The sequence below is a fragment of the Aspergillus aculeatinus genome (assembly GCF_003184765.1).
Source record: "Aspergillus aculeatinus CBS 121060 unplaced genomic scaffold BO66scaffold_42, whole genome shotgun sequence".
Classification (NCBI taxonomy): Eukaryota; Fungi; Ascomycota; class Eurotiomycetes; order Eurotiales; family Aspergillaceae; genus Aspergillus; species Aspergillus aculeatinus.
This window is the reverse complement of record NW_020291511.1, coordinates 143,827-156,203: the sequence shown is the minus strand read 5'-3', so window position 1 is coordinate 156,203 and position 12,377 is coordinate 143,827. Positions and strand designations below refer to the sequence as shown.

Sequence of the window (12,377 nt, the reverse complement as noted above, 5' to 3'; positions counted from 1 at the left end):
AGGCAATCATTCCCGTAGTATAACTCGAATATGATTCATTCGTATGTGACCAGCGATCAACACTAGTTCAGTATGTATGTTTTCTACTACCTTGAGCTTCCTACCGTACTATATCTTACACATTACCTTGGTGTTCCTTTTCTTCTGAAATCGTATGCAAGTCATGTACAGTATGTGTTTCAGAACCAGCGATATCCGAAAGCCCTTCCCAAGCTGGATTGAAGCAGAGATGCTTGCATCACCTGAACCCCCAAGACCTCTTCGATCAAGCAAGCAGCTGACACGCAGCTAACTCGGTTTCAACATACTCGCAAATGACACCATCTGATACTCATCGATTCTGAGGAAACCCGAATTGGAGGGGCACGACCACAGATCCGCAACCGATATTGGCCACAGATCATCCGCAGCCCGACACATCACCTGCACACCTGTCCGGCCACATGGAATGAGTTGTTCTCATGCCTTTTGTCCCTTTTATCTCAGGGGCACGATACGCTCATGAGCAATCGCTGATCGGATGCCTTATCTGCCTCTCTGACGGCTAGATATCACAACCACCGAGAATACTACTACGGTATGTAGAAAAGTAGGCGTGCCATGCAGGAGCCCGAGTCCGCCACTACGTTTCATTTGGCCTAGTTGCATGTCGTAGATGTACCCAACCGCCCGTTATGGCAAGTAAATGTGAAGAGACTCACATGGGCCATATGGTACCACAAGCTACAGCCCAGGTGGAGGGGTTATGCTGGCCAATCCTGAGCCATGAACTTCTTCCTTCTCCTCCTCCTCCTCCTCCTCCTCCTCCTCTTCTTCTTCTTCTTCCAAGTGTCATTGCTCCGGGGAGGCACTTGAAGCATAGTTTACAGGCAATGTCGTCATTGCTGAGGCTGAATGCCTTTTTATATCTCTTTTCAGAACAAGAAGCTTGACAACTACCCCTACTACGCTGCATAGTCAGAGTGAGACTCAGGTCTATACTTCACTGTAGGACAAGACATAACGGGGGTGAGAGAACTATCTACTTCGATTCGGATGAAATTTTACGAATCAAATAGCTCGAGAGACTCTTTCAGTGACAGAAACAAAATGTTTGTCATTGTCTGATCAAACGCCCGACATCTCTCACCGCTGGTTTTGATGCATGGTCCCGTCGGAAGTTCCCCGGTGTCCTCATTACTCCGCAAATGGCCATGGTAAGTCGGTTTGTTAAAAGACGAGGTTTGTCCCGGCCAGATATGAACAGCAGCTATCTATGGTATCTCAACATATACATATGTATCGGTGCTCCCTCTGCCAATCATTAGAGTCGCAGATTGACTGTACCATACACAGCATCAAACCGTCGTCACTATGTTTTCCTGGCTTATGGTCGAATTCTCGAGACAATATATATCGAGTTGGGCCAGTTCAAAGCTTTACAATAACTTGCATGCTGAACATCTTGGGAACACACGAGAACCAGAAGCACCATGTACATAACATATATCACTTGGTCGAGAATTCGTCCTTCATACTACGCATTCAACTGCATGATGTTCAAGGAGATTGTGTGATTGACTTGATATTCATTCCGCTGGGCTGAATTGTAATGGCCAAGCTTGTTTAAGCTATGAATCCCCCAACTTTGTCAAAAGGAGCTATGTTCACATTCTCAGATGCAGGACTATATATGTAAAATTGGCTGACACCTCCAACTGAGACCTCTAAATTGATCGATTAATTTCCTCATCATCCTCGGGCGTACAACCATTGGCTCTGCTCAGCCTGAGCCTCACTGATGTTATGTGAGGCTCCAAGCCGCCGTCTACCCCGGGCCTGGGCCTCGAGAGAACCACTTACCCCAGTGCAAGTTTTATACTGAAGTCAGGAACTTCGAGGACGATGCAACCACTACCAATCGGACAGTAAGCCCGGATCTATGTGCGACACATGCGATCGGTTCGGCTTGACTCGGGTCTTTGTCTTCCCCATCCATGACATAATCCGTCAACTGACCTCATCATGATTCAAGCCACGGCACCTACAAGTATATATAGAGATAACTTCTTCGTCCCCAAGGTTCTCAAGTCCTTCATCAGCGTTGAAGCCAAAACAATAAGTCAAACGATCAAACCAATACATTTATCATCCCATTCAACCACAACTTCGAACAACATGGGTTGCGATTGCGGTTCCGGAAACACCTGCGGATGCAGTGGACCTAGCAGCTGCACTTGCGGAAGCTCGTGCTCTTGCAAGCAGTGCGGCGTACGTTGAGATCCTCTCCCCATGAATTTTACGAGTGACTTACAGATATTCATAGAAGTAAAATCCTGCACCCCTCTTGAATCCAGTCCAAACTGGTCACCTGAGTGATGAATCATGACGATGATTAATGGTGGAGGATGTCATTCGCCAAGGCGTGGAAATGTTCCTCTGGATTATCATGTACCTTAGGACTAAATGACTTATATTATCAACCTATAATTTTTTACCCCTAATGATGACCATTATGTCCAAGATCCTGTAGGCTGAGCTCCAAGGAGATCAAGAACCACTATCGAGCAGTAGGACATATGAGGAGACGGGCAGACATGTTCGGTGGCGAGGGCTCTTATCTAGTGTCATAGACTCCAATGACCTTCTCTGAAGCGCAATCTTGTTTTGCCAAAAGGAAATCTATGTCCTGTATAGGATGTATGTATCGCAAGTAAGTAATGTAAGGTCGAAAAAGCCATCGAGTTTAGCTGTGATGCTATTGGGGATGGCGAGCTAGTATCTAATCCCATTGACCGGTGATCGTCCGTGCGGTCTCCAAGAAACGGCTGAGTAAACAGGTAGCCTGCACCGCCCCAGATATCCTTAGGAGAGCTTGGATTTCGAGACCTGAGAAAACGCCGATTCAATTGGAGATATTGTAGCAATAATTAACTTATAGTCGGATGTTAGGATTAGGCGTGCCTCGACTTCGCACACGACCCTCGTTGCTGGATCTGATTGCCAGTCAAAAAGCCGCAGTGTTGTCGGGAGTTGGTTCGAGGTCGTCATCACCGCCTGAGCTAGAAGGCCAAAACCAGCAGTTGGAACTGCCACCGCTCCCCGTGTCGCCCACTTCATCATCCTGCAGCAGCGACAACAGCCTCTCCTCCCCTCTTTCTCCCATCCACCGCCGCCCCTCTTCCTCCACTCCCTCCATCCACGACCATACTTCACACAAGATGGCCCCCTCCGCTGCTGATGGCGAGAACCAGCATGGTTCCGTCTTCTCCGTCTCCGGACCCGTCGTCGTGGCCGAGCATATGATCGGTTGTGCTATGTACGAGTTGGTAGGTTCTCCCCGCAGCTCCTTCTACCCCATAACAGTGCACGGGGGACTCGAATGTCGATACAACCCCACATTCAGCCTTTATCGTCTCTGATAACCTCCGCAGTGTCGAGTCGGTCATGATCTGCTTGTCGGAGAAGTCATTCGTATCGATGGAGATAAGGCCACCATTCAGGTCTACGAGGAAACCGGTACCGCACCATTCATCTCCCGCTTTCCACCATCTCAATCTCTAACAAGTTTCGCCATCAGCTGGCTTGACGGTTGGCGACCCCGTTCAGCGTACAGGCAAGCCTCTTTCGGTTGAGCTCGGTCCCGGTTTGATGGAAACGATTTACGATGGTATTCAGCGCCCCCTGAAGGATATCTCCGAACAGTCCAAGGGCATCTATATTCCCCGTGGTATTGCAGTCAATGCCTTGGATCGTGAGAGGAAATGGGACTTCAAGCCTGGGAAATACAAGGTCGGCGATCACATCACTGGCGGTGACATCTGGGGTACCGTTTTCGAGAACAGCTTGGTGAATGACCACAAGATCATCCTTCCTCCCCGCGCGAGGGGTACTATTACCAGGATCGCCGAGGCTGGTAGCTACACAGTTGATGAGAAACTTCTTGAAATCGAGTTCAATGGCGTGAAGACTGAGCACAGTATGATGCACACCTGGCCCGTCCGTGTGCCCAGACCTGTGAACGAGAAGCTGGCCTCCGACTCTCCGTTCATTGTCGGCCAGCGAGTCTTGGACTCTCTTTTCCCCAGTGTCCAAGGTGGTACCGTCTGCATTCCCGGCGCCTTCGGATGCGGTAAGACTGTCATTTCTCAGAGTGTGTCCAAGTTCTCCAACAGTGATATCATCGTCTACGTCGGTTGCGGTGAGCGTGGTAATGAGATGGCTGAAGTGTTGATGGATTTCCCCGAGGTTTGTCGCTTTACCCGCAAGAACACCAACTATTACTGATCAGTGTCTTTAGCTTTCCATCGACATCGACGGTCGCAAGGAGCCTATCATGAAGCGTACCTGCCTGATCGCTAACACCTCCAACATGCCTGTCGCCGCCCGTGAAGCCTCTATCTACACCGGTATTACGATCGCCGAATACTTCCGTGACCAAGGAAAGGACGTGGCTATGATGGCGGATTCCAGTTCTCGTTGGGCCGAGGCTCTCCGTGAAATCTCTGGTCGTCTGGGAGAGATGCCTGCTGATCAGGGTTTCCCCGCCTACCTTGGTGCTAAGCTTGCCTCCTTCTATGAGCGTGCCGGACGGAGTATCGCCCTCGGAAGCCCCGAGAGAACCGGCAGTGTCAGTATTGTCGGTGCCGTTAGCCCTCCAGGTGGTGATTTCTCGGACCCTGTTACCAGCAGCACTCTCGGTATCGTCCAGGTTTTCTGGGGTCTGGACAAGAAGCTGGCTCAGCGCAAGCACTTTCCCTCGATCAATACGTCGATCTCCTACAGCAAGTATACCACGGTTCTGGACCGGTACTACGAGAAGCACCACCCCGAGTTTCCTCGTCTGCGTGATCAGATTCGTGAGCTTTTGACCAAATCGGAAGATCTGGACCAGGTGGTGCAGTTGGTCGGTAAGGCGGCATTGGGTGACTCGGATAAGATCACCCTGGATGTGGCTGCCATGGTCAAGGATGATTTCCTGCAACAGAACGGCTACAGTGACTATGATCAATTCTGTCCTCTGTGGAAGACTGAGTACATGATGAAAGCTTTCATGGGCTACCATGACGAAGCGCAGAAGGCCGTTGCCCAAGGTCAGAATTGGGCCAAGGTTCGCGACGCCACGGGTGATATCCAGACCGCTCTGCGGAACATGAAGTTCGAAGTGCCAGACAACGAGGCGGAGGTGTCTAACAAGGTGAGTCCGATTCTCTTGCATGCCACGACGTAATCATACTAACTCCCTCCAGTATGAGAAGATCCTCCAAACCATGTCGGAGCGTTTCGCTTCGGTGTCGGATGAGTAGAGGATATCAACACGGCCGGGAGATGATCTTCGGGATCGTGTCGTCATTTCTTTCTTTTGAATTTCAAGAGCTTTGTAGCATAGCAAATTCCCATTATCTGTAGTTATTGCAGTTTCGTTGAAGATCTTCCAGAAAATTCTATTTGCCCAACAATGATAGATTTTGAGCCCATTTGAGTCAGGAGTGGTCAGGCAGCATCATTGTTTGGCCGGTTTGGGTGGCCAGAAGCACATGACGCGTCCCAGTGAATTCGTGGCTTTGCATTATGACATTCAAGAGAAAAAACTTTTGCTGCTGCTTCCAACCGTGTATTCTGTAGCGATACGTTGATCAACAGCAAGGCCTTGAGTCGCCACCATTGGTAATATTCTTTATGCTGTTGTGGCTTTGTAGTAGCTGTTGTATCGATCTTTATCTCACTGATCTGGGCCGAAGCGAAAGGCTACACTTGGCACTTCCCGTCGCCGCCGCCGCCTTCGCTCACTCCGACACTCTTCCCCCTTCAACTTACACCCCCCCCAAACCCACCATTCACAGCTACTACCCTTAACAGGCATTCATTCATACACTCGATTCCATACACTTGACTGCTGTCTTTCTACCAGATAAAGCTTTCTTTTTTCTAATTTGGAGCGATTCCCTAATCATCATTGCCAGCCATGGCAAGCCCAACTGGCTTCTCGTGCGCAATCCCCCCCCTCCCCCTTGGGCCCTCGTGCCCTCGATGCTAGGTTGACTGGCTGACCTCGCTTGTCGGACAGGATAAATGTCAACGATCCCAGCTTGATCTCCCTGGTCAATAAGCTGCAGGATGTCTTCGCTACTGTCGGAGTAAGTGATTGCTGTTTCGTGGAGCTTTCCTGCGGCCCCTCCGCATACTGACACCGCTTGTTCTGTTTAGGTTCACAACCCCATCGACCTGCCTCAAATTGCCGTCGTCGGTTCGCAGTCTAGCGGAAAGAGTTCCGTCTTGGAGAATATTGTTGGCCGCGATTTGTGAGTGACCCTTATTGTCGCCATCGCAACCACTGTCGCATTCGCTGACTGCCAACCCTGCACCCCCCTAGCCTGCCCCGTGGTTCCGGAATTGTCACTCGCAGACCCCTCATTCTGCAACTGATCAACAAGCCCGCTGCCAACGCACAGACCAACGGTGTGAAGGAAGAAGAGTTGGAAGGCACGGATAAGGAGGCAAACGTGGACGAATACGGCGAGTTCCTGCACATTCCCGGCCAAAAGTTCTACGACTTCAACAAGATCCGCGATGAAATTGTGCGCGAAACCGAACAGAAAGTTGGCCGCAACGCCGGCATCTCGCCCGCCCCGATCAACCTCCGCATCTACTCGCCCAACGTTCTGACGCTGACGCTGGTTGACTTGCCCGGTTTGACCAAGGTGCCGGTGGGTGACCAGCCCAAGGACATCGAGAAACAGATTCGGGACATGGTCATGAAGTATATCAGCAAGCCCAATGCTATCATCCTTGCTGTCACTTCCGCTAACCAGGATTTGGCCAATTCGGATGGCTTGAAGCTGGCGCGCGAGGTGGATCCCGAAGGTCAGCGTACCATCGGTGTCTTGACCAAGGTGGATCTGATGGACGAGGGCACCGATGTCGTGGATATTCTTGCGGGCAGGATTATCCCCTTGCGCCTGGGTTATGTGCCGGTGGTCAACCGCGGTCAGCGCGATATTGAGAACAAGAAGCCCATTGCGTATGCGCTGGAGAACGAGAAAAACTTCTTCGAGAACCACAAGGCTTATCGCAACAAGTCGTCATACTGTGGAACGCCCTATCTTGCTAGGAAGTTGAACTTGGTGCGCATAGCTCCCTGGTACATGACTGTATGTGCGCTAACCATGCCATAGATCCTCATGATGCACATCAAGCAAACGCTTCCCGACATCAAGGCCCGCATCTCGTCCTCTCTCCAGAAATACTCTTCCGAACTTTCGCAGCTTGGCGACTCGATGCTCGGCAACAGCGCTAACATCATACTGAACATTATCACCGAGTTCAGCAATGAGTACCGCACTGTGCTGGAGGGTAACAACACCGAACTTTCGAGTATTGAGCTGTCCGGAGGTGCCCGTATCAGCTTCGTGTTCCACGAGCTCTACTCGAACGGTGTCAAGGCAGTCGATCCTTTTGATCAGGTGAAGGACATTGATATCCGTACTATCCTCTACAACTCCTCCGGATCGTCACCAGCTCTCTTCGTTGGCACGACCGCTTTCGAACTGATTGTGAAGCAACAGATCAAGCGACTAGAGGATCCTAGCTTGAAGTGTATTTCCTTGGTGTACGACGAACTCGTCCGCATTCTTGGTCAGCTTTTGAACAAGCAGCTGTTCCGGAGGTATCCTATGCTAAAGGAGAAGTTCCATGCCGTGGTCATTGGATTCTTCAAGAAGTGCATGGAGCCGACCAACAAACTGGTTCGGGATCTTATCGCCATGGAGACGGTTTACATCAATACTGGACACCCCGATTTCCTCAACGGACACCGCGTAAGTTATTCGTACAATTTTTGTAGCTGAGCGATACTGACCGATCAGGCCATGGCTATTGTCAACGAACGTCAACTTGGAAGCAAGCCGACGCAAGTAGACCCCAAGACCGGCAAGCCCCTCCCTCCGCGGGCCAACAGCCCTTCGGTCGAGACCCCTACCGACACCGGCAGCTCTGGGTTCTTCGGCAGCTTCTGGGCCTCGAAGAACAAGAAGAAGATGGCTGCTATGGAGCCGCCACCGCCCACTCTGAAGGCCTCTGCCGCCCTGTCCGAGCGGGAGAGCAGCGAAGTTGAAGTGATCAGTGAGTACTGTTGAATATCTTTGCAGATTGGATGCTTACACAAAACAGAGCTGCTCATCACATCGTACTTCAACATTGTCAAGCGCACCATGATCGATATGGTTCCCAAGGCCATCATGTACACCCTCGTCCAGTAAGTTCGATCCCACGAGCTTTTTATATTTGATACTAACACAGAGCCAGATTCACCAAGGATGAGATGCAGCGCGAGCTCCTGGAGATGATGTACCGCAACAACGAGTTGGATGAACTCCTCAAGGAGAGCGACTACACCATCCGCCGGCGGAAAGAGTGCCAGCAAATGGTGGAGAGCCTATCCCGCGCTAGCGAGATTGTCAGCCAGGTTCAGTGAGTCCCAGAGTTGGATGGTTGATTTTACTTTCATACACCCGGTTCCTTTCTGTTGTCCTGGTAGCCAGTCTTTTTGGAGGGGCTCAGTCTCTTGCGGGGAGTTGATGATGCCTTATGTTTATATTTTCTTCTGATGCAAGAATTCCACGGCCGCATGGTGGATGAACGGTTGCCAAGATTTGACGAATTTGTATCGCCTAATGACTGCGGATGATTGCGGCTTGTTTAGAATTGAGACCATTTTGCAGATTAGCAGTTGCAATGTACAGTAACTCAAGGAGAGGACCCGTACTGTTTAGGTTTGATGTTTGATGAAGCATGCCCCTTTAGCATGGGTAGCAGCTGTTCCTACAGTGGTCGCAGGGTGGAGCTTATTGGTGGATGATTAAAGTACTTCTAAAACTGCCTGGACTTATGCTAGCCTTCTACAATCACTAGAATATCATCTACAAGTGGCAGCCTACCTCAAATCCTTCCTGGTAAAGTAGGAAATGTACACATGTCCTTGCCAGTGAATGGGATGCATTGCTAAATTGTTAGGTGCAGTGGTGGACTGACCCGTACACCAAAAAGGGCTTAGCGTACCAATGAAGTGGGTCACTATCAGATAAGCCCATGTTTAGCGTGACTCGCGTGGCCAATAGCCGCTCGGCCCGGTGATCCGAAGTATATCACCACCGTAGGTGCCATGTTGCTGGGTAGACTATGTATGAAAGGGGTAATCATATCTACACAAGATGGCAAGCAGAAAAATGAAGAAGCTTAGCTTGTATGCCTTCGGTTAGAAGTCTTAAAGGCTGAGTAACACGCTGTAGTGAGGGTGATTACCATCAGGCAACGATCACAAGTGATCGAGCTGCCTTTCACTTCTCTTATCCTCTCCACCCTCCTCCTCTCTCTTCCTCTACCTCTCTCACCTTTGTTTCCTCTTCATCCCCCACAATCACTCCCTTGTTCTCTGTAAAGCTTCATCTTTTCTTTCATTTCTCTCTCTCAGCCAGTAATCATTCTCTCCTCCCCACCTCATCTCACCTTGAGCGTCCCACCATCTCCCGCTTGTTTCCAATCCAAGAACTGAAGCCAAGTAAGTTAACACCCGCCGTAGCCACAGATCACATACTAATTCCCTCAAGCATGTGCTTCGGATACAGATTTCCTGTCATTTTCACCAGGTGCACCCAGGAGGTCCGTCATCTCGCTTGGAAAGAAATCTACTTCCAATGCCGTGACCGGTGCAATGATCCGACGAACTTCAAGCCGTACGTACCCCACACCTTACATTCTGTAAAGGCCCCTTCCCACTCACCTGTTTCCTCAGTTGTGAGCAGAACAGTATGCAGGACTTTGTTACAGTGGGCAGCTTGTATGTGAGGAACGCCCCATGCCGCCTCTGCCAATGGGACTTCAAGGCCGAAGGCTTCGATCCGAGCAACGGTGCGAGACTCTGCCAAGTGAGTTCTCTCTCTCTCACTCACCTTCCTGCTCACCCTTTCCTCAAAAAAGAAGAGACACACTGACCGAAACTCCCCATCACGGGAGAAACAGGTCATCAAGCGTCCTCACGATTACGAGCTCAACTGGATCATGGAATACATGCACGACCTCATCCCCGTCGGCTCGCGGGCCATCCCTCCGGTCGAGACAGCCAAGAACCCTCGCAGCATGGTCGATTACTGGTTGGCCGTCGAGGAGCCAGCGGCCGATGACGACACTGATGACAGTGACGACTCCGAGGCGTCCGAGGACGGCGTCGCTGATGATTTCGACTTCGTCACCGATGAGGACTACACTTCTGACTTCGAGGTGCTTGATGAGTTCGAGCTGTAAGCGGGCTTGATAAGTTCGTTGATCAGCTACGAATCGTGATATCTAGCTTACATCTCCTTTCATATTTGGTTCATTGTTCATCGCTCTTTGCTCTTGATTGCGTGCTTACGCTGTACTTCAACACCCCTCTGGTCTGCTCTTAGCGAGCTCTGTTGGGTACTGATGTGCAAGCATGGTCTTCTGTTGTTTTGCTTGTTCTGTGGCTTTTGTGGTTTAGGGGGTGTTCGCTGAAGGACACGGCTGGGTTTGCTATGGCTCCTATCTTGCCATAGGGTATGCATGGCTGATCAGTCGGTATGGTATGGAGCTTTGGTGTTGATGGTTGTTACTCAGTCTCATCTCATTTCCTCTCGCTGTTTGATCTGGTTTTTATCTCAGTCGAAGATGAGAGAAGTCTGTGTCTGGCTATGGCTTCCACCTTGTCGTGGGGTATGCATAGTCCGGCTGTGGCTTCTGACTATTTTCGCTGCTGTGCTTTTGTCTCTTTTTTTCCCATGGTTGCCAATTTGGCTTCATTAGTGCAACAGTTGTGACACTTGACATGACATATTTGTGGTTGGATTTTAGGCCGTTGGAGTTCGTCTCGGCCGTGTTTCTGAACATCTCTGGAGAAAGTCACATAGCTAGCCATAATCCAACAACGTTGCAAGTTTGCACCCACTCTAAATCTGCAACTATCTCCTCTAATCCAAAGAAAGGCAGTCTATGCAATCGAAGAATGTCTATACGTATAGTGCCACCCCTCCCTCTCCATATCCTCGCGGACCTTATAATTCTCCTCCGCGATCCTCACCAGCCCCAAATCCATGTCCACCACCAGCACCCCTTCCTCATCGCCCATCTGCCCCACCGGCCCAACGACCGGCAACACCACCCGCGAGAGGCCCATGAACTTGTCCTCCGGATCCTGGCCCCGCGCGACATTGGCAAAGATGATCCCGCAGGTATTCTCAAAGCACCGCGCCGTGAGGGTCGTCTCGAGGAACAACTTCTCCGACTCCGGGTTATGTTTCAGCATCGCGGGCGAGGCGTCGTAGCGACTCCCTATCGTAATACCCGGATTAGCCAGTCTTTCCCCCTGAGAACCACGAAAGAAAAAGCCACCCCTCCCACCCTTCACCCACTGGGCGTAGCCAACCCCGCAAAATAGAAAAAAGGCGAACTCACAAAAGGTCGGCAGAACCACCACCTCCGCGCCCTTGGAGATCAGCTCGCGGAAGGCCTCCGGGAACGCCAGATCCCAACAGATCAGCAGCCCCACCTTCCCCAGCGGCGTGTCGAACACCTCGTGCGGCTCCTCCCCGGATGACGTCAAATACTCGCGCTCCGGGTGCCAGATGTTCTTCTTGCGGTAATGGCCCAGGATGCGGCCGTCGTGGGAGATGAAGTACGCCGTGTTGTAGAGGAGGGCGTCCTTTTTGCTTGCCTCGGTGCGGTTGGGGCTTGCGGGCTGCGGCTCGTGACGTTCGACGATCGTGCCGGGGACGATGCAGATGTGCAGGTCGCGGGCGAGGGCTTGGTAGGCTTGTAGATATTCCTGGGTGGAGGCCGCGTGGTCGAGCCAGAGGGGGTCGGAGGGGGCCCAGCCGTTTAGGTGATATCTTTTTTTGTTTTGGGTGGGTTAGTGTGGTGGGTTTGGGGAGGGAAAGTGCGCGGGGGAAGGGAGGTGGTGCGGGGGTTTGAGGTACAGGGTGAGGGTGTAGATGCATACTCTGGGAGGACGGCGAGCTCAGCACCTTGGGCTGCGGCTTCGCGGATGTAATCGCATGCTTTGCGGTGGTTTTCTTCGATGGCTAGGTCCTGCGGGGGTTGGTTAGCGATTTGCTGCGAGTCAGCGTAGGTAGCGGGCGACGTACCTGGATGTTCCATTGGATGACGGCTACTCGATGGATGGGTGCCATTGTGGGTTACAGTTATGTGAGGGATAACAAGCAAAGGGCAATGTCTTGTGGAATGCGACGAGAGAGAAAGTCATGATGGTCATCCAGTGCCGGGTGGAAGTTGGAGGTTGGAGATGGTGGAGCCATTGAGTTCCCCGCGTTGGAGTCGCCTTGATAAGAGCGGGGTGTGTGTTTATGTAACTCTTTCCTTCCCTCTGC

At 51.2% G+C, this 12,377-nt stretch overlaps 4 protein-coding genes across 4 annotated transcripts; 3 read left to right on the top strand and 1 right to left on the bottom strand.

Annotated features, from left to right (window-relative positions):
* The first annotated feature begins 1,817 nt into the window (after positions 1-1,817).
* On the top strand, positions 1,818-2,437 carry BO66DRAFT_393848 (uncharacterized protein). Its single transcript, XM_025647854.1, has 2 exons — positions 1,818-2,250; positions 2,306-2,437. Exons 1-2 carry the CDS (start codon positions 2,005-2,007, stop codon positions 2,309-2,311), a joined length of 252 nt encoding a protein of 83 aa, XP_025501230.1. The 5' UTR covers positions 1,818-2,004; the 3' UTR covers positions 2,312-2,437.
* A 763-nt stretch (positions 2,438-3,200) lies between these two features.
* BO66DRAFT_441125 (H(+)-transporting V1 sector ATPase subunit A) lies at positions 3,201-5,285 on the top strand (the record flags this gene model as incomplete). The annotated part of the gene is made up of 5 exons (XM_025651316.1): positions 3,201-3,308; positions 3,414-3,498; positions 3,560-4,227; positions 4,280-5,176; positions 5,229-5,285. 5 exons carry the CDS (start codon positions 3,201-3,203, stop codon positions 5,283-5,285), a joined length of 1,815 nt encoding a protein of 604 aa, XP_025501229.1.
* Positions 5,286-5,608: 323 nt separating this feature from the next.
* BO66DRAFT_393846 (dynamin-like GTPase vpsA) lies at positions 5,609-8,831 on the top strand. The gene is made up of 8 exons (XM_025647853.1): positions 5,609-5,967; positions 6,047-6,116; positions 6,187-6,281; positions 6,353-7,103; positions 7,155-7,796; positions 7,845-8,100; positions 8,149-8,233; positions 8,284-8,831. Exons 1-8 carry the CDS (start codon positions 5,945-5,947, stop codon positions 8,450-8,452), a joined length of 2,091 nt encoding a protein of 696 aa, XP_025501228.1. The 5' UTR covers positions 5,609-5,944; the 3' UTR covers positions 8,453-8,831.
* A 2,150-nt stretch (positions 8,832-10,981) lies between these two features.
* BO66DRAFT_473462 (carbon-nitrogen hydrolase family protein) lies at positions 10,982-12,268 on the bottom strand (the record flags this gene model as incomplete). The annotated part of the gene is made up of 4 exons (XM_025653049.1): positions 12,135-12,268; positions 11,990-12,078; positions 11,446-11,879; positions 10,982-11,322 (listed from the first exon to the last, which is right to left on the bottom strand). The coding sequence occupies exons 1-4, from the start codon at positions 12,177-12,179 to the stop codon at positions 10,982-10,984; spliced, it is 909 nt and encodes a 302-aa protein (XP_025501227.1). The 5' UTR covers positions 12,180-12,268.
* Between the last annotated feature and the right edge of the window lie 109 nt (positions 12,269-12,377).

Excerpts from the sequence above, each read along its gene's own strand:
- BO66DRAFT_393848 (XM_025647854.1), top strand. The coding sequence starts at position 2,005 with ATGATTCAAGCCACGGCACCTACAAGTATATATAGAGATAACTTCTTC.
- BO66DRAFT_393846 (XM_025647853.1), top strand. The coding sequence starts at position 5,945 with ATGGCAAGCCCAACTGGCTTCTC. Across the intron at positions 7,797-7,844 it reads ATTTCCTCAACGGACACCGC|GCCATGGCTATTGTCAACGA; the intron begins GTAAGTTATTCG and ends CTGACCGATCAG. Across the intron at positions 8,234-8,283 it reads ATCATGTACACCCTCGTCCA|ATTCACCAAGGATGAGATGC; the intron begins GTAAGTTCGATC and ends ACACAGAGCCAG.